The 24,658-nt window shown below is 36.6% G+C and overlaps 1 protein-coding gene across 1 annotated transcript; it reads left to right on the top strand.

Annotated features, from left to right (window-relative positions):
* The first annotated feature begins 1,006 nt into the window (after positions 1-1,006).
* On the top strand, positions 1,007-22,662 carry CAB39 (calcium binding protein 39). Its single transcript, XM_059822486.1, has 8 exons — positions 1,007-1,137; positions 9,372-9,536; positions 13,395-13,513; positions 16,553-16,721; positions 17,466-17,525; positions 18,173-18,238; positions 19,087-19,230; positions 20,100-22,662. The coding sequence occupies exons 1-8, from the start codon at positions 1,024-1,026 to the stop codon at positions 20,286-20,288; spliced, it is 1,026 nt and encodes a 341-aa protein (XP_059678469.1). The 5' UTR covers positions 1,007-1,023; the 3' UTR covers positions 20,289-22,662.
* Positions 22,663-24,658: the final 1,996 nt, after the last annotated feature.

Below are 24,658 nucleotides of genomic sequence, written 5' to 3'. Positions count from 1 at the left end.
TTTTCTGTCTAGATTAGAGTTCTAGAAGTATGTTTTATGGAACTCACTTGTAAGAAGTTTTTATTATTGTTTAAATGGGGGTGTATGTGTTTAGTAACAAAAGCTTTTGTATACTCATTTATACTAGTAATGCTTTTCTATTTTGTACACAGAAGCAAATGTGTGTGTGTGTAAAAGCAAATATATATAAATATACAGAGGAACTAATGTATTTGGATTCAAGAGCCAAATATTTTTATGAAAGGAAAATTGCTTCTATCAGAGAAGTTTTATTTTTTGATAAAGATATCAGGTGTTTGGTTTTAAGGTTTTCCAGTGCCTTATTTACATCCCTGTTATTGGTGACAAATTTTGTTTCCCATAAAATGAGTGGGGGTGAGACTGTATTTCAGGATGAAGTTATGGTAGTATCGATATGAAAAAGCCAGCACCTACCAAGTGTTTTGACATAGGAATATGCTGTCTGTAACCTCATCTGCATCATGCTTGTAGCTCCTGCAGTAAAGTGCAGGCTTTGCGGTCTACTTTGCATTTGTTGTGGAATGAATACGGGTAAAAGCATGTACCCGGACAGTCATTGCAGAGCTACTGAGACATGATGACTTGTGTGTCAAAGACCTAATGTAAGAAGGCATTTTGCTTGACAGCATTAATTGGAATAATTTATTCTTGTTAGTCTTGCCCATATGTGGCATTTGTACAGTACGTGGCTTTGGATGTAATTAATGTACTCTTTAATTTGTTCCTGTAGCATAAGATAATGACCTTAATGGGAGTTCTTAGATTCTGTATCTTGTGTTTTAAAAGAATTAGAAACACAAGCATTTAAGTTTGTCATGTCAAGCACTAGTTCAGCTGTCAAGGATGGTTATTCCACATATGAATACCTTTGCTACTCTCTCTTGATCTTCATGTGTGTTGTTATACTGACCTCATGTTTCTATTTTTGACATGTTTTTTTTTCTCTCCTCCTTTTTTAGGTGAAGCAGGAGCTGTAGAAGGAAGACCTTGTGGCTTGCAATCATGCCATTCCCTTTTGGCAAGTCCCACAAGTCTCCTGCAGACATAGTGAAGAACCTGAAGGAAAGTATGGCAGTTCTAGAAAAGCAAGATATCTCTGACAAAAAGGCAGAAAAGGTACAGTTGGGGCTTTCCAATTGCTGAACAGTAATTGAAAGGCGAAAAAAAAAAAAAAGAAATTTACAGCTCTTGAAACTGATTCAATTAGGAATTATTTTTGGGTTTTTTACTCTGATAAAGGGCAAGTTATTATCTACCTTTGAACAGGTATGTTTTATGTTGGTTGGCTTTGCATTTTTATGCCACTGGCAGCTGTTGCAATACTTAAAATAATTTGGTTTGGAACCATAGGACATTGCATTCTTTAAGCAGCTCACAGCCGTACAGTGTTCTGGTGCTTGTGTCCACTGTAGTGGCTTTACTACTGTTCAGTAGTTCTGTTGGTGCTTGTCCATGCAGATGTTCACAGAGCAGAGTGTCTCTGTTACTGAAACTGAGGAGCTTTGTGTCTCTATGGATGTCAGTAGAGGATATACTTTTACCTTTCCTTGCCTTTTCTTCAGCCCACAGGAAGCTGTGGTGAAAAGTTGCTATGCTGGTGCAGTTTCCTTTAGGATGGTTTGCTACTCCAGGATCTGCACCTGTTCACAGTCATTTACTTCTCAACTGGTAGTCTTGATAGCTTTACTAAAAGTTCAGCCTGTGTGCAGCTGCATCCCATGTAGTGACTTGCATGGCAGGGGTATTTACTGTTTAGATGAAGTTTTTCCTGATAAACTCAGTGCAGGGGCATAGATTTCAGTACTTCAAAAAAAAACCCGAAACCAAACCAAAAAACCAAGCAAACAAAACATCTCCCTCTCCAATCTACCAGCTTTTGAAGCAGGCTATGATACCCTCCTTGGATCCTCTCCCAGCATTATTTAACCGTTCTATGCCGTTCTTGGCATCCTTACAGAGTGATGTGTAGGAGTTAGTAACAACCTTTTTCATGTTCACCAGTGTTTTTAAGCAGAGTGTGGCCAGCTTCTCTACATCAAGTTTCACCTAGATTTGGCACTACTACTTTTAGGTGCAGGAGAATCTGGGTCTTAAGTGAATTGCCATCTTTATTCTGATACTCTTTAAAATCAGCATCTTCTACCCCAATGCCAGCACACGGTATATTCCAGGTCTCTTTCAGAGTACCATAGTATTTTTCCCTGATTCTTTTTCTCTTTTGCTGGAGAGAAAAATGTTATGGCCTGTTACGCAGGCCTGTGTGGAGGCTGGGAGGATTTTCATTTGCTGCTGCTTTTCTTCTTTCTCTAATAAAGACATCTGTCAGGAGAGGAGGGGTAGGTGCATTCTGAAGAGTCTGTGATGAGGCATGGCACTGCCTCCTTCATCTCAGCCTCATTAATTCCTGGAGATGTGGCTTGATCTTAAAATCCGTGCTCTTTTGTGTCATCTTTTTCTTTTTGCTTAGACCTCTAATGGGGAACAGACCAGCTTCATTCCATTGTGCATAGCTGTGCACTGTATCACATTCCTGTGTTCTTGATGCTGTAGCTGAAGATTATTATGTACCATTTGCTTCTTGCTGGCCTTTAATCCCATACCTCCATATTCTTTAAAGACCTCATTTATGTGAGGCTGCTGCTTTGACAAGGAACAATATGCTAAACCTGTAGAGTTGTTTCTCCTGTGCCATACAGAAAGCAACACATTCTGCTTGAAGGAGAAAAGAAGGCAACCCATGTTCACTAGATTAAGCGTGAAGAGGGTTAAATACTGACATTCACAAGGCTGAGCTGGGTATGGTAGTGCTGGCCCCTGTCATCCTTGTTACTCACAAGGGAGACCAGTTGATGAATCTGAACATTCATACCACAAGTGCCCACATCTCCATACAGAGATTCTTCAGGAGATAGTTGTTTCGTTGGCAAGCCAAGACTTCCATGAAGGTGACTGTAGTTGTGGCAGTTGATCTCAGATTCTCAGGTTGTTTGCTGGTTTGATAGAGAACGTTCTTCATCTTACGGACTAGTCATCACATCTTTGAGGGTACAGCTCTGATTAAACACTGAATTTGTGCCCTTTTCCTATCCAGTCTATAAAAATGACTGGAGTAACTTTGGAGTTAAAAGACAGCAAGGGTCTGAGCAGTAGCCATTTTTAAAAAAGAAGAAAAATTTCTACACACCCACATCTCAATATTTAGGTGTCTTTTTATCTTTCACTACCCCTTTTATTATAATGATCCTTTCTGCAATGTAACTTTCTAGCCTCCTTTGGAGAAGAATTCTGTGCTGATGAAAAGGGTGACTTCAGTGGCTAGTAGTGGAACAGAAATAGAAAAACTCACTGCACATAAAGCACAAAAATTATTACCCTTTAGGAAAAGGGGAGAAGAATGCCAGAGTTTTTCTTTTTTTATAGCTCCATTTTATTAGTGATTAGACTTGTAGAAAATATGGTCTGCCTTAGTGGTTTTCTGCTTCATTGTTGCTGTTTCATCCAGGGGTGTACTTTTATAGCCTGTCAAATAACAACCATGAACTTTCAAGGCTAAGCATCATGGTACGTATTCAGTGTTGATTACTGTTTGTGGTAAGGACAGCCTTTTGGGTGCCGGGAATACTTACTTTTTCTGTACTACTTTGTTTCTTAAGTACACACAGTTGCGTATTTTCTTTACTCTTGAACCTCTGGAATTTGAAATGTATATGTAGATTAGCCTGAAAAAAATTTCAGCACATGTTGAAGTGAATTGAACGTTTGAAAATTTAATCATTCTTTTAAATACTTCTTCCACAAAATTAAATTAATTGTAAATGCCCTTTTGTTCTGTACCTTCTGGCTGGCTGAGGTTCCAGAGACAAAACTAGTACTTTTCTACTGCAGTACCACAGTGTTTTTAATACGTAGTTCACTGTCGTTCCTACCATGCAGTAGCAGCACAATGCTGTTATGAAAATACTTAGTTTGCTACTATGTAGAGGGTGCTCTTTGACAGTTTCCTAACACACTTGGGAATACAGATTTGTAAGAAAATCAGCCAAATTATTTTCCCTGGAAATTAAAAGTGTAATTAATTATGTTTGAAGAGAATACCTCAGCTTTTTTCAGTGCTTAGACTGAAATTTAAAACTCTTAATGTTTTGTGAGAGGAAGAAAAAGCAAAGTAAGTAAGAAAGATTTTTAAAGCTTGGACAGTGTGTGTTCCTGTAGTTCATTATAATAAAAGTGGAAGAGATTCTTCAAAGCAAAAGATGTAAAACAACAGTAGTAATCACGATGAATCTTGTTCAATTATGAATCATTCTGCCCTGTAATACTGGAAAATTCATTTTATAAATTAAAATCTGAAATTCAGAAAGTGAACTCTAGTTGCATGTTAATCTACCTTTTTTTGAGCTCTGTGAATAGTGGAGGAAAATTAACCAGGTAATTCTCCAGGTCAGTTTGAAATGTTCTTTAAGTTTGTGGTATCTGCTTAGGAACCAAGATCTGAAGTGGCTGTAAAAGCTGGGCTGTGTCTTGCTGCTGACAGTCTGCCTCGTGTACCAGGACTCTGGCTGTTTGTTGGCTGCAGTCTTGTACTTAGGATAGAGGCCATAGCTTGCTGTCTGTTAGTATTTCGGAACGGAAACTTGAAATAACAAGGGCTGTATAACTGAAAACATGTTCATCACATGTGCTGTTAGTTTTCCATTACTTGTGTTTTTTCAGAAAGGGGGGGGGGTTAAAGGGAAGGGGAAGCAAAACTCCTTTCTTATAAACGGGATCTACCCTTGATCTAGCCCATTAGTTAGTCTTTTATTTGCATGTCTTCCTCCTCTTTGGCTGACATCAGCATTTATTTTTATACTACCAGTTCACTTGATTTGTGGCACACGTTTACTGTCGTGAAGGTAAATATTTACTCATGTAATAAACTTGTTCTTCCCTACCCTCTGACCTTGGGTTAACCTGCTCATAACAGCTCCAGTTTTGGCTTTTGGATAATGGTTTCAGCAATGTTGTTAACCCGTGCGGGTTGACTACTGCAGGCATGATTGGTCTCCTTCTTTAAGTTATCAGTTCTATACAATGGACAGTATACTGTATGCATGGGACAATGCAATATGCTATTTTGATTCAGCTGTCCAACTGTAATATGATGTCATGTTGCCATAGGCATAGATCACATTTCATTCAGTGAGTTAACACTGTCATTTACAAAGCAGTAAAATTTTAAATTTGTTATGCACATGTGTACAATTAATTTGTGGTTGAAAGAAGGCTAAAAGTTAAGTAGTCTGCCTTGCCTAACCATGGAGCTGTTACTCAAAGGGTAAAGATGGGGCTTGTTTTGGAAGTAATGGGTGAGAAGACGTGTTTCTCTTCTAATTGAACTTAGTTCTTTAATGTTATCTTCATGCTAGATGTCTGCTGAAAAATAATGTAATTATTTTGGGTTTTAAACCGGTGACACTGCAGATAATCATATATTTACAGTATTGCATGTTTTTGTAAGTGTATTGAAATCCGATCAATTTAAATAGAAATATTAAAATGGTGTTTGTTACTTATTATAGATACGGCTCTAGACTAGTAAAAATATTCACCAAGTACAGGCTCAAAATTATAGCTAGTTTACCTTTTTGATGGGTGTTTTCATTAATAGTGCAATTTATGTAAATGCATTATTGATGTGGATAGAACCGCTAGTCATAGACCTGGAGCCTGCTGAGCTCACCTTCAATACTTAAGGACTCTATATTTTTTGTTCTCTATATTTTATTGTACTGTTTCTGTAAGTAAAGGCAAGTGTTGCTTCATAAAACGCAAATACTCCAGCTGTACAAGTCTATATGTAGTATTGTTCAAGGAACGTGTGGACGAGGCATTGTGGGACATGGCTTAGTGGGCATGGTGGTGTTTGTTGATGGTTAGACTTGATGATCTTACAGGTATTTTCCAATCGTAGTGATTCTGTGATTTGGTATTTGAACTGCTTAGCATTTAAGGAATTTAAATTTAAATAAAAAGTAAATTTTGGGAATATCTGTGAAATACTCTAGAGATTGGAATAAATTATAATGGTTCATAGCTATAAAGACATGCAACTGATTCTGGTGTAACAGTCATACATCTGACTTCATGGTGTCTAATTTTATTTTTAAATAATGCCTTCTTGTCCTTGATAAAAATAGAGAAATAAGTACTTTGTTTATTTTCCTTAATTTACATTTTTACATGTATAGCCTGACTTGTCCTCAAATGTTATTGATTCTTTGGTACCACTGAATTTTGAATTTTACTTGTCATAGAATTTTTTCTCTAAAACTCAGGTTGCTACATGCTTGCTTGTTCTCAGTACTGAGAAAAAAAAAAAGATAAAAGATATATATATAGATTATATATTATAATATACACAGTATATATTCTGTGTATATATACACTGTATATAAAAATATACCCTGCTTATATATTATATTAGAATATATATTTTTTTATATATGGTGTCTGATTGTGAATTCCACTTTCCCTTTGATCATGGGTTGTTGGATGGACTTCATCGTGCATTTTGATTTTTCTCTAGAGTTTTTTTTCTCTTAAGGCAGCAAATTAGGCAATTATTTAGATCTCAGTATCTCAGGAAATCTTGCAAGTAATGCTAGCTAGCCTTCTTTTGTCTTTTTTTAAATTTTTTTGCTAGTTTTTCACTTTGCTCTTGACATTGATGTTTAATGTAGCATATTTTCAGGTGTAAATTCCTTTCTGCATCTGAAATGGCAAAAATAGCTCTGCACATCATGTATTTGGAATATATTAGAGAGTTAATGGAATGTAGAGAGATTCTAGAACAAGTTTGTAAGAATCTATTTCTAGTCCTTTTGATGTTGAGTTTTAGAGTAGAAGAGGAGGGACTATAGAAATGTCATATTTTATGGAAGCGTAGTGCATCAGAAGACCTTGGTTGTTGACATAATACTTTCAGAAAACCTCATATCCCTGTATATGCAGTATGTATCCAGAAATAATAGTTTGGCCTAAGTTGAAGTGATAACAAGCAAGTCTTTCCATGATGAAGCTGGTCAGACATTAGTAGATGTTGCCTAGAGAGGTTGCGAAGTGTCCATCCATGGAGCTGTTCAGAGCATGACTGGCCATGGGCCTGATCAACCTGATAGGACTTTCAGGTTGGCCCTGCCTTGAGCAGGTGGTTGGACCCTGATGACCTCCTGAGGTACCTTCCAACCTAAGTTGTTCTATGTTTGTGTGTCTCTAACCATTGCTTCCCACTGAAGCTGTATGTCATTCCAAATTCAAGTGAAGCACATTCAGATGGTTTGACAGTTGTGAAGAGCATGTGAAATAAATGAAAGACTCTTCTTGAAGTTGCTGAGTTGTATGTTCATGTTAGGCCAGAAGGCCTTTTTTTTTTTTTTTAAAAAAAAAAAAAGGCACTCAGTGTTTGGAAACACTTTTGTTTTTCCTGTCCTGTTTGTAAGCATTTCCATTGCTAGCGTCTTTCTTGATGTGGTAGTGAAGGAGAGCCTTCAAGTGTGATTATTAAAGTTTTGGGGGGTTGTTCTGTCTTTTGCATTTTTGGTGTGAAAAATTCTCCACTGGCATTCTTAATTGCAGGCATGCCCTCAATATTGCCACCGTCTTAGTTAAAATAGGTAGTTACTTGAACCTCTGCCTTTCTTCCTCTTTCATCTTGCTTTCTAAATTGGTGTGCAGGGACAAAGTGCAGTAGAATTTTAATTGCTGCTTCCTCTTTTCTTGGTAGTCATACTTCAAAAGCATCTCTTCACATCTCCACGTTTGACAGATGTACCTGTTCTTTTCCTCATAAAGAGATATTTCTTCTGAATTTTTAAAGACAGAACAGTTGTGTGGCATAATACTATTACAATATGTTGAGCTGGCTTTCTCATTTTATGTCTTCTAAGCAGTCATATCAAGCACCTGCTTCTCGCTGTCTTACTAACAGTGCACAGAAAATCCTTTGGAATTTCGATTAAGGAGGAGACAACTGGGACTAGGAACTGCAGTTAGCAAGGAAAGGGAGGCAGGGGGGAGTGGAAAGTTGTGGAGGAGCTAAAAATGATATGGAGCCTCCTTAAAGGTCATGGAATCCTTACTTGCATACCTAGCAAAGCTGGAATGGCTTTGGCTTGAATAGTGCATGGGTCATGCTGATCTGAAGCCTCTCTAGATTTAACACACAAATGAGAAATCTTTTTATATACCCCTTATAAACAGGCAATATCTAGAAAGCGGTCATTTTTTTACTTCATTAATTTTCCATGTGCTACCAATCATAAATACTTTACATCAAAGTGCATGCATACCTTGTTGGCAGGTTCATTTAATTACTAAAAATTAGTGCACTTACAAACCATTCATACTTTTTAGGCATGTGAAGAACCAATACGATATAATTAAAACAGCTATTTATGATGATTATTTTCAGTGTTTTGCCCCCAAGCTACGTAAACATATATTGAAAGGAGCAGTTCTTTTTTCTCCAAGATAACTGTGTTTTAACATTCAGAAGTGGGTGTTTTAGAAGTGTTCTTGTTATTTTTTTAAGTTTTACTTATGAGATAACACTGCTGCTGCTGCTAAATGTTGCTCCAGCCCATCACGGCAACTTAGGAATTCCTTACGCTAGCTTCCCTAAGTGAGAGGTCAGACCTGTCTGTCTTCTGTAAGATGAATTTCAAATGGGAAGCATCCTAGACTTTTAGTTGTCTCCTGTATCGCTGTGTTCTTTTGAGTGCACCTGTTTCTGGGTCTATTTGCCAGTTTGTTCTTGTATACTGAGATAATAAAGGAGGTTCTCTTTGAGGTTTTGTTAGTTGGAATGGAAAAAATTCATCCCCACTGACTGGAATGGGAGCCTAGTATTTGACAAAACCTGATGAGTGCAAAATCTGTAGGAGGGGTACATTTGGTCTCTCTGAGCAGTTCACTAGAGACAGGCATGTGTCTCCACGTCGTTTTCCAATCTGATCCTGCGTACCTCTGTTTTATAGAACGGAAACTTTGTTTGGTTCTTTTCATCCCATTGCTATTGTTTAGGGGATTTTTGAATGGGAAGTTTAAAGGCAGTAAAAAGGAAGAGATTTTTACTTTCCGTAACTTGTCAAATAAATTGCGTGTGTCTTGCCTCTGCTTTTTTTTTAATAACATATAACAGTCTTATTTGCAGAAATATTATCTATTGTTTTTTTAACAAGTTGTCATTTCCTGATTTTTTTTTTTGTTGTTCCCCTTAATGGTAGTTTGAAGATTATAAGAATAGAGTGTACAATTACAAAGACAAATGACATTATGCTCTAACTGTATTCTTTTCCCATTTTCTATAGGCCACTGAGGAGGTCTCAAAAAACCTTGTTGCCATGAAAGAAATCTTGTATGGCACAAATGAAAAAGAACCACAGACAGAAGCTGTGGCACAGCTTGCTCAAGAGCTGTACAACAGCGGTCTTCTTAGTACCCTAGTAGCTGACTTGCAGCTAATTGATTTTGAGGTAAGAAATGAAGTTTGACATTTCTTATATTGTGTATGTTAAAATAAACACATCTGAACTGCTGCCACTTAAATTGCTTAAAACATCTTTCGATCTTCAGCTTTTTTTTTCCTGGCTGGGACAAAGCCATTAGAAAGAGAACTCATTGTTCCAAACTACCTATAAAATTAAGCAAATACAGAATACGAAGTCTATGAATTTAGGCACATAAACCACACAAAATTGAAGTAGAGTAAGCCTCTAATCCTGATGATACAGTTCTTTTAAAATTATGGAATAATTCTTAATTGTTGTGTACACAGAAGGGTTAATCTCTTATAGTAATGCCATAGCGAACACAGGCTACAATGCTACAAGGCATGTCTATATTCTCATCTCATTAAATTAAATTACTTGGAAAAGTAAGAGAATTATTGTAACGTTTATGAAGAATTTTAAATATTTAAGGTAAAGCTGTTAGTTTAATAACAGTCCGGTATTCCTCTCTCCCTTTAGAAACAAGAGATGCACCTTTTTTTCTGTTTACCTCATCTTTTTTCTGTTTATTAAAAAAACAACAAACCCAAGTTTTTATTGATTACTTCAAAATAGCAATACCTATTTTTATTCAAACATATCTCTGTACACACCTCTATCTGGCATTTGTCACAACATCCCATGGAGTAATTTAGCTTCCCAGTGCCATAGTGAAAAATCACCCTATTTAGTTGGAAGAAATTGCAGTACAATTGGATTTTCCGATTTTCCCTAAGGTCCCGCAAGAAGTCTGTGGTTGTCTAGGAAAGGAGCCAAAACCCATGTATCTCACTCCACAGCCTTGACCATAAAGACCATCCCACTTAAGGTTGCTTAAAAATGGTATTGTTCATAAACAAGTTGCTCACAATGCAAACACAACAGTTTAAAGTCCTATTGTAGTATGACATTTCTAAAAACAATAGCTTTCTTCCCTGTTCTTTCTTCTCTCCCCTCCACCCCACCCATAACTCCCTCTGATTTGTGTTTAATTGTAATACGGTGGTATTTTTTCCCTACCCAAACAACTGTTTATACTGAACATAAACCATTCAGGTTGTTAAATAAGCAAGGAGACCTGGAAAAGCTGAGAGGGAATGCTGAAATGTGATGGCCTTTAATTGTTGAAGAAAGGAAATAATGAAACGTCATCTGAATTCTGCTGACCTCTAGATTCCTATCAGCTTGGTGTTTACTCAGCCCGATTATTAGTGAAGGAAACCTTCATTATCTCCTGATAATGAAGAATGATAACAACTTGTACAGGCTTGCTCTCATTAAGGAGAACTATTCATTTTATTCTAAGGGGACTTGAAAAGATTGTGAGTAGTTTCCTGCTTGTGGACTTTCTGCTGCTTTGTTACATGAGGATATGACAGTTCCCCCTTGAGAAGAGAACAAGTCATTCACGCTGCTTTCTAGGCTGGACCATGTCTGCTTTTTAAGGATGGGATCTGGCAGACTGTCCAGCTATTGTTGTTACCTAGAATTAATGTTAATACACCTGTGCTCCAAACCTATACTAGCTTCCCAGCTGTTACAAAGTCAATCAGATGCTGGCTTTGATATCCCGAATCTCTATGGTTGGGGGGTTACTGCATTGGAAAGGATTTCTCCGTTACTGATGGAGATACGAACTTGATTTCTTGTTGGTTCTTAAACTTGAAGAGTAGGTCTAGCATTTATTCCTTCTGGTGCCCCACCACAGCTTGAAGTCATTCAGTGATGAAGTAAATGTCTTTCTTTTTTTTTTTTTTTGTCAAGAACTTCACTCTCATTCCTGAAGAAGGTTTCCTCGTAGAACAGGAATAGACAGCTAATTAATAGACAGGCTGTTCACTTTGACTCTTAAACTGTCTCAAATGTATTTGAATCTGAATAGTATGGTAAAAAACCCCAGCAAAGTTACAAAGTGAAAACCAGAAAAGTAACGAATTTAAGTTTTAATTTTTTAATTAAGAAACTGACTGACTGTCCTGTATGTAAAGGCCTGTTTAAAATGATATCCTTATCCAGAAGCTTGCTTTCCAAGTAGAGCAGTCAACACAACCATCTACTTACCAGTCTTACAAACTTACCAGTTATCTCCCTGCTGATTTGTGCTAGTGTGTCTGTAGGAGAGATGGTATCCCCTGGGGAACTGGTTTTTTTGTTCCTGTTTTTTTAAATGAATAAAAAAAACAAAAAACAAAAACGCCTTTTCCATAAGGGAGCCTGAATCCTTCTGCTCAGAAGACAATACTAGCACAGTCTCCCTCACCTCTTGCAGTCGTGACTATTGGCACAGGGTTCAGTGTCTATTTGCCCTTGTTAGGCCATGAGATCACTTAGTAATGCATCCTTTTAACAATAACTAGCTTTGGTATTACTGTGTACCACTATCAGTTCAATTATGTGCATAATAAGGAAATGCTGTTCTTGCTGGTGAATCCAAAACAAATTGTGAGATCCAGCGCAAAATTGGCAATGTTAGTGAATGAGAGTTGATGACTATATTATGTGGAGTTTGAGTAAAGCAATTTCTGGAAACACTGCTCTACTCATTTCAGAACAAAGAGTTCTGGTGTTGCTTTGGGCTGGCTTTCAATGGAATTGTAATTGAGAAAACAAGCGTTTACAAACAAACTCTTATATCCTGAAAACAACGCTCTAGCAAAACTGTCCACGGTAATTCACAAACATGCCATTTGTAAAACTACAGTCCTCCTACATTTTTATAAACATTTGATTTTTTTTCTTATGCAATCTTCTTGATGTTGATTAGAAAACTGAAATAGTTCTGAATAATTGCTGCTGTTCTTAAAATTCTTGCTAATTAAATATGCCCTATGTTTTACTCAAAAGCTTGCTGATGTTACTCAGGGCATTTATAGTACAGCTAGAGATTGTCAGGAAACATTATCTACGTATGTTTTTTGTGCATAACATTCAGGGGACCTTTAGGTGGAGTTGCTTAACAGGCCTTTATTTGCAAGTCCAGGCTTAGTACAAGTTAGCCTAGGCTTTTTCCAAAATGGAAAGTTAATTGCAGAAATCTGGCTTTTAAATGGTGCGTGTGAATGACAGTGAAAAGCGCTTATATTTATGAATAGCTTTTTATTACATGTCCATACCAATTTTCCATCTGTACCTGTGGTCTGACAGAAGAAATAAATAGGAGATGTGTATATATTCAACAAAGAGAACATTGCCAGCTCCTTTTATAGTGTTTGGTGCTATCCTTGTGTATTTTCTTGTGTATGATCTGTGCTGAATTCCAGCATCCTGGTCTTATTTATACTTCTATTCTCCACTGAAAAATGTAAGACTTGCATTTTAGGTCAGTGGATGATTTCTCTTTGTAGCTTTTATTTATTTATTTAACTTCCATAAGTTACAGTTTCAAGTTGGATGTTAAGACTGCAGTCAGAAATGCTCTGCATACTCTTAATGGTGGCATTACGTGTTCCTGGGCAAGGGGGGAGCATAATGGAGTACTGAAGAAACACATTTTCAGGCAAGAGCACGGTTAAAAACTGGTATGTTATTAGCAAAAACAAGTATAAAACAAGCCCAGGAGATTGATGCTGCGTAGAAGTATCTGATGAGACACCAACTGGCATTACTGCTTAATGTAAATTACCTGTGATCTGGCTGCAACATGATGTAATGTTTTGGGTGCTTTGGCATATTTGAAATGTGTATAAAGAAACAGAATATTTGATCTCTTTAAAATCAGAGTACAGAGGCTGACTGAACTGCAGAACTCTCATGGTGTGAATGCATGAGATTATGATAATGTTTAATTGTTACTTGCCTAGTGGACTTGAATATTATGTGTTTAACTGCTAATGTTTTTGACAGGGCAAAAAAGATGTTGCGCAAATTTTCAACAACATTCTCAGAAGGCAAATTGGTACAAGAACTCCCACAGTAGAATACATCTGCACTCAACAGAATATATTGTTCATGCTATTAAAAGGGTATGTATGCTGTGAAGCATAAATATTTCTTTTACATGAAGTAAGAATTTTTTAAATTCATGGAGAAGCAGTGAGTTCTGAAATGTTTTTTCTTTCTTTGCACTATGCTTGATTTTTTTTTTTTTTTTTGTCTTGGGGCCTGTAATTCCCCTAAGTAAAGGAAAATTTGAGTAATAAAACACCAAAAATACACTTTTGCATGAAATATGACTGAAAATTGAGAACTGTTAGTAACCTAAAATACTCTTACTTGGGTAGTGCAGACATTGTCCTTTCAGAATACTATTTGATCCTATTTATTTCCTTGTGAACTTACTCCTTCATTAAGAGCTAAAGACTGTTTTTTTCCTTTAACCACTGTCATTTCCAGTTTTATGTCCTATCCCCTGGTCTTAGTTTGGTCTTAGACTTTTTATTGATAGGATTTATATTCCTGTAGTGACACAAATGCATCAGCTCAAACTTGACCAAACAAAGAATGATTTGGGGCATATGGTACATGCCAGATGGCTGGTTCTTCATCTATTCTTGTATTATCTGGTGTGCTGGATTTTGGAGAATCATGCCATACTGAATACAGGCAGAACTGTGGATCTCAAACGTGAAATCAGTGAGGTGTTACTAACATTTTCATGTTAAAATAAGATTTTTTAAAAAAATTGAGAATGTGCTCTCTCCATTAAAAAAGAATTGCTCATATTTCTGATAACATTAATTAAGAAAGTTCTGAAAATTGCAGTTCCAGTGTGTTATTTTGGGATGGAAAAGTTAATCAGATATTAATAAACCATTTAAAAAATGCAGCTATTTCAAGTACTAGTTTTATAATTTGTGTTAAAGCTGCTGGCTAAGCTTACTGCAGTTGATGAGTACTTATTCCACCTACTGGGATAGCTAGAGGATGTGTGGAAAGGCCATGCTTCTCAGTGAGGTACTTGCCTGGGTTATGTTGGTAGCACTGAGATGTGAGGATAATCAAGTATATTTTTAATACTTAAACAGGAAGCTTTATTGTGGTTTTCCTTTTCCCTCCTCCTAGTTCGTATTAGTAATTAGAGATGCTAACTAACCTGCCACATACACGGTGTGCTAGGCTGTTTTATTGTAACATCTCTGTGTTTACCTAATCTTGGCCATTTGTGTAAGCCACTGGAAAATGGATTGTACAAGAAAATAACTCTGTGGAGGAAGCAGGAATTTTACATCTTTTCGTTTCATGCTGACTCCAAAGGTTTAGCACCAGAAGCGGTATGGAATATTTGCTTCAATTTGTACAAATGTAAGATGTACACTCGTCTGCCAGAAGTGCTTTGTTTGGGTGTGGGTCCCCGTGTCCCCGTCCCGCCCCCGTGTCTGTCCATGTCATCGTCGTCCCCATCCCATCCTGTCCATCCCACGCCCCCCCCTCCCCCCCCCCCCCCCCCCCCCCCCCGCATTACAGCCCTGATTTTGGGGGGAAGTGAGATTTAAATGTTAGGGACAAAAAGATTATTAATTGTGGCATAAGACAAAAGAAAATATTGATTCAGTACTTATTAAAAAAAATTTACAGGAGGCAAAGACATTTGAGGTGCAGAGAGGTGAAGCTACATTCTCGGCATGCTGTCATTGATACGTGACTGAATGAGGGCTGTAACACGTTCGTCCTCATTTTTAGTCTGTGTTGTCACTCTTCAGACAGCATTATTCTGACAGGGATTGTTGAAACACATTTTCATAAGTCAGGATGTTTGAAATGGGCATTTAGTTAGCTTTAATAACTTAAATGTTACATCTGGTATCCAACTGAGTCAAATTTATGTAAATTTAAACTATGGGGTGAGTTGCAAAAAGTTCAGCAGACTTCAAATCTCTGTGACAGGTTAAATGGGAAAGTATTGCAGGATTTAACATGAAAATTAATTCACAAGGAAATGTTTTTTTTATGGTAATATAGTTAGTGCTTAGTATGCACAATGATACTTTGCTCCTGAATTATTCTGGTGAATTTAAATTAGCTTCTGATGGTATAGGATGAAGGATTCTTTAAGTGGGAGGCAGGAAGGTATATAAGAAGCTTTGACTGCTCCAGAATCAGGTAGGAACAACAGACATAACTTTTCTGTAGACTGGGATAGCTTATATTGTGACACGCTGAGATGAGTTCTTGGTTTGGAAAGGCAGTCCCATCTTCTTCCAGGGTCCTACTATTAGCTTGCTTGGGAAAACAAGGAGCTGGTAGCAAGTGCCAAGGTGTATTTCTATCAAATGAGTCTTAAACACACTGTTGTGAGATTTTAGCAGCCGCTGTTGGCATATGCTAAAATCAGCTGAGAGAACCCTCTACTATTTGAGCAGGAAGCCTGCCAAGGAAGTCTAGTGACAATTTCTAAATGAGGCCATCAGGGGTGGCTTCATCATTTCCATCAAATCGGTGATGGACATGTTCCAGAAGTGTCTTGTAAGAAGGTGCAGATACTTTGCTAGAGGCAATAAAGACTCAGGCACAGAGAAGGTGTTCAGTATCGTCCTTACAGTCAGAGGACACTGTTGCCAGCATTTCAAGCTTGAAGCCCGTGATATATAGAGTAGGCAGTGATGCTGAAAAATGGTTTAATGAAAGAGGAGAACTGAATTTATGTCCAGTATTATTAACCCTTCATGCTCATATTATGGATAGTTTTATGTAAATTGCTGTCATGTTTAAGCAAACAGCTTTCAAGACATAAATCACTTACTGCTTTTCCGAATGTCTGCATTCCCACTAATATGAAAAAAGAAAACTGATTTTGAGTATGAAGAAAATATTTTTATTTAGTCTTGTTTCTCAGTTTGTGAAAGTCATTTGTACTGGCTGTAATTTGGCATTCAACTGGCAATGATTTCAGTAATATTTCGTAGAAGTATTTAAAAGTGGAGTTTAATGCAGAAATAAGTACCTCTTAATTTTTTGAATTTTTGTTTACTTGATAGCACTGAAAACCATAATTAGCAGTGTGGTGCTGCAGTGCTAACTTGTGAAAGTATTTATAAAGAATCTTTGTTGTTCTTTTTAAATAGGTACGAATCTCCAGAAATTGCTCTAAATTGTGGAATAATGCTTAGAGAATGCATCAGGCATGAACCACTTGCTAAAATAATCTTGTGGTCAGAACAATTCTATGATTTCTTCAGATACGTGGAAATGTCAACATTTGACATTGCTTCGGATGCATTTGCCACATTCAAGGTAATTTACATACAACATTTGAATTATTATTTCTGTAGTTCTCTATGTGAACCCAGATGTTGTGTGTTACATTCTTGGGCAAAACAAGCCTAGGGAGAAGGAAATAAATAAGTGTGATGCAAATAGGTAAGCTCGACACTGTTCTTCCTTATTTCTCAGAATGCAAGACACTCCTTTAAATATATATATACACACTATGTTCCCGATAACTTTTATTCCAGAAAGCAAGCTTTAAACTATCATGCGTTAGCTGAATATATGGGCGTTTCCATGCCAGGGGCTTTTAAATCTGTGGTCTCCAACTCAAGTGAGCAAACTCCTTTTCATTCCATTACGAACCTGAGTATATTTGATGCTGGTGCTTTGTCTGGGGAAATTTTTTTTTGTTCTGAAACAAACAGTTATGGAACTATAAGCATAATACTGGTCAGTATTAAACAGTGGGTCTTAACCTTGGTTGTGCATAGTTCTGTGCAGAGCATAGCCTTGATCCATAAACAGCATTCTTCAGTGATAATTCCACAGGCTGTTTACCTGTGTGAATTAACATAACACAGAGCAGACCTCTCCTAAGTGATGCCAAGATCCTTAGCAATGTCCAGGTAACTGCATTCATGTCCTAAATTTCTTGGATGAAATAGCAAGATTTTCTATTGGATGTCTTGTGTACTCACTGTTTAATGAGAATGTATATGTGCTGTTTCAATATTTTAGTGAAAATACTGGTTTTGTGCTCTTTTACAGGATTTGCTTACAAGACACAAGTTGCTAAGTGCAGAATTTTTGGAACAACATTATGATAGGGTGAGCAGATACGTTTTAATAGTCGGAATTTTCTAGTGCTATGTATCTTATTTGAAGAAATCAGTATTTTCATTCCTTGTTTAGCTTCGGTTTTGGAAATTTACATACAATATTAAACCAATTGAACTTGCAGTAACTTCTGCCAAGCAGTACAATTGAGATCAAGACCTTACTGTTGAATGTAGAAAGGTGTAAAAACAAGAGAAGGTGGCAGAAATCCAGTTCTGTGAAAACTAGATCTGATTTTTCCGCTAGAGGGAACCCTTTCCTTGTCTTTTTCTTTTGTCTATATTAACCCGTAACAACCAAAGAATAGAAGGTAGCCCTCCTCCACCTGCTGGGGACTCCTGAAATTAATGAACAGTTTTCAGTACCAGGAACTGTCATAGTTTAAGAAATAATGAGATAACTACTGCCACCACATTGTAATCTAAACATTAAAGGCTCCTAAAAGAGTAAATAATTTTTTTTTTAAAGCATATATAATGTTTAAACAGTAGTGACTTACAGGAACCTATTGACATTTCAGATTTTGTTTACATTTTTGTTATGGATTTGTATCTCCTCCAGTTTGTTCCAATCATTTAGAAGAAGAGTGCGTATGACACTTGGAAAGGTCCTAACCCTTCTCTTTATTCTGTGTTTAGTTCTTCAGTGAATATGAGAAGTTACTTCATTCGGAAAATTATGTGACAAAGAGACAGTCACTTAAGGTAAGGCAATTTTATTTTCTTCTTAAAAGCTAAGTTAGAGAATTCCTTTAATTTCAAGGTGGGTTGACTTTAATTGAAATGGCTTCAGTAACTGCCTTGGATAGTGTTTATTTTAATTTTTCATATGTTTTAATTCTTGGGATCAGCTAGTTTTCTTTAGTCCAGTCCTTTCATTATTTAGTGTCCAGCACACACCAAGTCATTTCTCTCCCTATGCAGAAATAGCTATATGCAAGTATGTTTATTTTTGTTGGTTTTTTTTCTTCAACGAATCTTGGTACATTTAAATAAGTTAATAAAGATTCACATGGTGTGACCAAAGCAATACTAATCTTACATTCAAGTAGGTCAGAAAGAGTGAGTGTAAATATAATACATAACTTGTAGCAAGGGTGGTACTTGTGGCGAATATCCTTTTACTCCCTTCTGGACACAGAAAGTAGCAAAAGAAGTGTAAATATTTTGCATTTGAAATACTTTAAAAATATATTTGGGGGGGGTTTGGTTTGTTTTTTAAAACCACATTCTTATTGGTAAGGTATAGCTTCTGTATAAATGAAAAAATAATGAAATCATGAGGAAAAAAGAATGAAAAATACTTTTCTTCCGTAACAAAGGGGAAACAAAAGGCGATTTTTTTTCACTTGTTGAGAAAAAGGAGAAATTGCATCATCGAAATAAGAGGAAAATGTACCCTGCACATAGAAATTCAGGACGTTTGAGTTCTATTGTTACTATTTACAGACTGGTGTTATCTACTCAGTGTGTTTGAAAGGACTTGTGAAAAAGTTGTTTCATATGTCCAATGTCAGTAATTTTTTTCATTCGGGCTTGTTTTCCACTTTTAGCTTCTTGGTGAATTGTTATTGGACAGACACAACTTCACAATTATGACGAAGTACATCAGTAAACCTGAAAATCTCAAACTAATGATGAACCTTCTACGAGACAAGAGTCGTAACATTCAGTTTGAGGCCTTTCATGTGTTTAAGGTATGTTTAAAAAAAAACACAATAAAACAAACAACAAAAGAACCCCACCAGAAGTTGTTTAGTTGAGTAAACTACTTAGCTGAGCCTAATTGAAGCTTATCTTAATGTCTGCTAAGTGGTTAAATAAAGAGAGAGCTGATGTTTATCTTTATTATGATCCATCTTTACAAATAATTATCTTTGTGTCTTTTGAAAATTGTTCAGAAACCACTTAGGGACTTTCATATGACTGTCAGTATAATCCCTCTTAGAAAATTTTGGAATTACAAAAGATGAAGTGCAGTAAGATAAGGAGGAATGCATGATTTCATGTGAAATCATGAAGCACCTTGGAGTTCAAAAGTGTTCTCATCATGCTGCATGATCTGTGAAGGATAGCCGTATTTTACTCAGGTCACCTAAATTTCAAAGCCTAAATTGTAGTTTGCACACTATAACAGATACCTTCGGACTTTGCAGTGGACAAGCAAATAGCTAAGAGCTTGGAGATATAATTTGAGGTATAAAAGTTTTCAGTGAACTTTAAGATACCCATCTGATGCTGTATGTAATATGAAACCATGCATTTGCTACAGAATTTAACCGTGAGGTGTCTTCAGTGGTTTCTGCAGAGGGTGTTGTGGCTGATCACCTCCCACAAATTGAATTTACTTTGGTACTGGTGTTCCACTTCTAATAAAAAAATAGAGTAATTTTATTGTAAAACTTGCATTTACTCCGTCATTTTTTTTCTGTAGAGATACTGAAATATGGAATAATTAAAACATCATTTTAAGTTACTGTCATCTCTGTTTTGTTGGCTGGGCTTATTTTTTAGCTTAGCCTTCTGTTTCCTAATATTATGCTAAATACCTTTTATTTTCTTGCAGGTGTTTGTAGCCAATCCTAACAAGACACAGCCTATATTAGACATCCTTCTAAAGAACCAGACCAAACTTATTGAGTTCCTCAGCAAGTTTCAGAATGACAGGACCGAGGATGAACAATTTAATGATGAGAAGACCTATTTAGTTAAACAGATCAGGGATTTGAAGAGACCAGCACAGCAAGAAGCTTAATCTCCAATAAACCCTTAAAATATTAAACCCAAATTCAGCATTTGCTGTTAGATATTCAGCATCAGGCACTCTTATCGATTCATGAGGAACATTACTGCTAATCTGCTGTTCAGTGAACGGTTTTTGTTTTTCTCTTTTCTTTTTTAGTCCAAGTTGAAAAACATAGCTGCTGCTTTCTTGCACAATGTGGACTTTCTTGATATTTGTGTCATTTCAGAATTCAAAGACACTGCTTGTTTTAGGAGTCCTGAAAAGAAAGATTCTAGGTTCGTGAAAGCAAACATATAGATACTAGTTTGGTTTAGGAGCGAAGGTATTAATGTAGTTAAGTAACAGGTTGCATGCTTGCAAATCTGAATAAATCTGTATGTTTGCACTTAACTTGTTTGAGATATGAGCACAATGTGACCTGTGCATACCTGGCACCATAGTGTAAGATTATATGCCTTGATTTAAAAAAAATGTGCAGTGCTTTATTTGTAATCAAAGGGGAAATGTATCTAAGATGTGAGCTTGGATAAACAGTTGTCTTGCAAATAAACTGATATTGAAACTTAGCAACTTTCAAAAGAGTGAAATCTCAAGGTTCATAAGGAAAAATGTATATATGCCTTTCACTGCTTTATAGAATTTTTTTTGACATGATTTGATTTTTCTGAGAATTGACTTGTAAACTTGGAAATATGTTCTAAGGGTTTTCGTTAATTTTACTTTAAAGGTATTTCAGACAGTAGACCTAGCAGTGACATTTTGCATTTCATTTCAACAATGCTTGCTGGTTTCTTTTGTATATAACTCCTAGGCTGCTCATTTCTTTAAAATATGATTTAATTTGTACAGCAGAGGAATGTTATTGTATTAGTCTGTAACTATTACCTAATATTGAGTTTTGCAAAATGAATGCTCATATGTAATTGAATACTTCAGATCACATGGAAATGCTGATTTAACAATCTTAAGTACTGCAGCATTAAAAGGAAAAAAAAACCCAAACAAATTCTTTGTATTCACTTATCTAATGGGGTGCCATCAATTAGGGTAGGCTGAAATACAGAACTGGAACCCTTTATACTTCATTCTTACTGGATAATATTGGCCTTATTCAATTAAACTAGCATTGTGCTCACCAGCTCTGCAAATAGCAAAGTTTATGCTAAATTAATATTGATTCCTCTTACTTCTGGGGAGCCTGCAGCACATCATTTCTTTCTTACAGTAAATAACTCAGTACAGTAGTTGCACAAGTGAATGATTTAATTCCCTCCAACTTCAAGAAACAATTTCATCGATGTCCTAGTGTAACAAAGAGATTGAATTTTGTTGATTTTGTTCTTTAATGCTGCAAACTATCAGTATTTATAAAAACAAAAAACCCAACTGATTTTGCACCATGTTTTTGTTACTGTGACCATACAAAAGGAATCTACTAAGTATAGCTAAATGATGTTATTAAAATTTTATCCATCCATCGTATAGTAACGCTAAGATCACAACCAAGCAAACTTACGGATTGGAGTCCGAAAGTTCAAATTCTGCATGGCTGAATCTGAGAAAATGTTTGTTGCTTCCTGTCCTCTTCCTAATTAAAATATTGCGCAGTCAGCAAGGTGAAGCTCCTGAGTGACATGTAAGCTGATTTGAAAGCCTTCACAAGGGAAGTCAGATAGCTCCAGAAAATTGAGTGTTTTCACTCAGTTGGTTAAAATTACTCTTAACATCGTAATTGGTCTTTTAAAGGTTCTTAATGTGTCCTTTGCAAATCGATTCGTTTTGCCTACAGGAAAGAAAATAGCTTACTCTTACTGAAGATCACTTAACACGGGCAGGCAGAATTGGCCATGAGATGGTATTATAGCTCAGCACTAACAGTCTATTATATTTTGGTTTATCATAGCTGAGTGGAGGAAAACATTATTTGCCAAGTTACTCACCATAACATTTAAGGCTTCCTTTTTAGAAAAATGTAGATGTGCTAAAGATTTACATATGTAAAGAAGTGAAAACATTTGGACTGGGATAGAGGTTACTCTATATTAGGCCTTGGAAACAATGGCTATGGTGACTTTTTTAATATATGGAAACATTTGAATGTTGGCTTTCAAAAAGAAGTTGTATTTAAATTAAAGCTCATTTGACGTGCTCTTCGTATTAAAAAAACTGTTGTTCTGGAAGTGGTTTCTTATCTGCTTGAAGGCTTAAGGGTATTACTAAAAGTTATTTAAATGTGAGCGGTTTTTGGTTTTGCTTTTTTTTTTTTAATAAGAGATGTATAAAATTGTAATTCTACTTCCGTGGTAGCATTTCATTTCTCCTGAGGAAAATGCGTTTCTTATCCAAAAAATCTGGCTGGCCCCATAATTTAAATTGAAATAAAATTTTGAAGAAAAACGTGTGTTCTTTACTGTGTTACTGAAGAGGATGAGTTTCTTGTGGATGTGTCTCTGTTCTCCTCTGTTGCCTTAGAGGCATTCAGCTTTCTCCCTTTTAAATGTGAAATAATTTTAAATCATGAAAAACTCTGGCTTGGAAAAACATATTTAAGAAATTAAGACAAAGTGCTTATTAGAAATGTAATCAATTTTAATTGTTTGTAGCCTCTCTTGCCTATTTGTAGCATTATTTGCTGATTCTATTCCTTTTTTGCATGGCCAAGGGCAAAGAGAGGAGATGCTATTTCCTGCGTCATGTCTAGAGACAGGACCTGGTAGGATTAGTGGCAGTGAATCCTTGGTAATTTTTGGCCCTTCCCTTCTCTCTAAATTTCAGGAGCTGAAAGTGTGTGCAATTGATAACTCTTTCCTTAGCAAATCCTGTAGTCTCTTTGCCTTTGAAGGTGTCTGCCTCTCTGTTTTTCACAGGTAACACCCCGAGTTCTGCAGGGTGTCAAGAGAGTGTGTTACACTTAAAAAACAAAAACAAAAAAACATTCAGGAGTTCTGATGCAGATTCTTCAGATGGTTTTGTTTAGCAAAAAAACCTGGTTTCCTGCCAGGAATGTACTTACCTTGCAGATAAAAAATATTTGGTCTTTCATAGCCTCCACTAGAGGCTGCAGGTGTTCGAGCCTTTATATAAAATCTTAGTATTTTTCTCCGTCACTGACAGTAAGATCACAGGTTACAGGGGAAGGAGTAATTTATGCTGGTAGTCAAACAAATTGCAAATTTTAATTAAAAGAACGAGTGGTCAAGTTGGGTACTTGACTGGGTGTTGGGATGAAACGGTCCTGGCGGAAGGAGGCATGGGAAATGCAAGGTTATGTTGCACTGACTTCTTAAAATTTGTTTCCCCCGTAGAGTTGGACCTGCCTTACGAGCTGCCATCTCTAGGAATCAGAATAAAGTTGCCCTCAGAGCCCATGGGAGCAGGTCATGGACAAAGCTGTTTTCAGTAAGTTTGCTTCTGTTTGTGGCCTGCCAAGTCCACAAAAGGTGGCGACACACTGGAATGAACTGCCCAGGGAAGTGGTGGAGTCACCCTCCCTGGAGGTATTCAAGGAACGTGTGGATGTGGCATTGTGGGACATGGCTTAATGGGCATGGTGGTGTGGTTTTTTTTTTTTTGTTTGGTTTTGTTTTTTTTGTTGATGGTTGGACTTGATGATCTTACAGGTCTTTTCCAACCTTAGTGATTCTGTGATTCTGTCATTCCTAGCAGGCAACTTTATCCGTTTTCCTTTTGCTGCTACCCTTTTTTCCTCCCTTTATTCTAGACCTTTGCTGGCTGCTTTGTGGATTAATTTTCCTGTCTGTATTGCTTTCCCTTACATGGCTATTCACTTGAGCTGGTGCCATCTCGTACCTTTATTTTCTGTCATCATTTTGGTTATTTCTCATGAAATCTATGGTTGGACTTGATGATCTTAAAGGTCTTTTCCAACCTAAATGATTCTGTGATTCTGTATATCCGTACTCCTTTCTCCAAAGGTTTTAGCCTTTGTAAGGCTGTTTTAAGTGCTGTTTCTTTTAGCTTTTCAACATACTGTAATTCAAGTTGATGGTTAGTATCATAATTAGGAAGAAATAACTGTTCTTTTGCATGCTAGCTCTTTAAATCAGCGTGCAACTTAATCTGAGCACGCTGAACTTGTGAAGAGTTGTTTGCAGTGTATGTAATCTGTATTTACAAGTGTACCTGGGTAGATCCAGTTTAAATCCCATGTGACTAGAGGCAGGTCAGAATATAAAAAAAAAATAAAAAAAAAATCAAAGTATGGAAAGAAGTTAAAGGGAGGGAGGAGAGGGACACTTCAATATATTGCATTCTTTGAAGGAAATTGACTATTTCATGAGAGAGAAGACCTGTTCTGCTTCCTGTTTAAAGATACCTGTTGATTCACCTCTACTTAAAAAAACACCACCACAAAACCC

This window comes from Gavia stellata, chromosome 11 (genome assembly GCF_030936135.1).
Source record: "Gavia stellata isolate bGavSte3 chromosome 11, bGavSte3.hap2, whole genome shotgun sequence".
In the NCBI taxonomy this organism is placed as follows: Eukaryota; Metazoa; Chordata; class Aves; order Gaviiformes; family Gaviidae; genus Gavia; species Gavia stellata.
The sequence above is the reverse complement of the archived record's forward strand: the minus strand, read 5'-3'. Positions and strand labels throughout refer to the sequence as shown.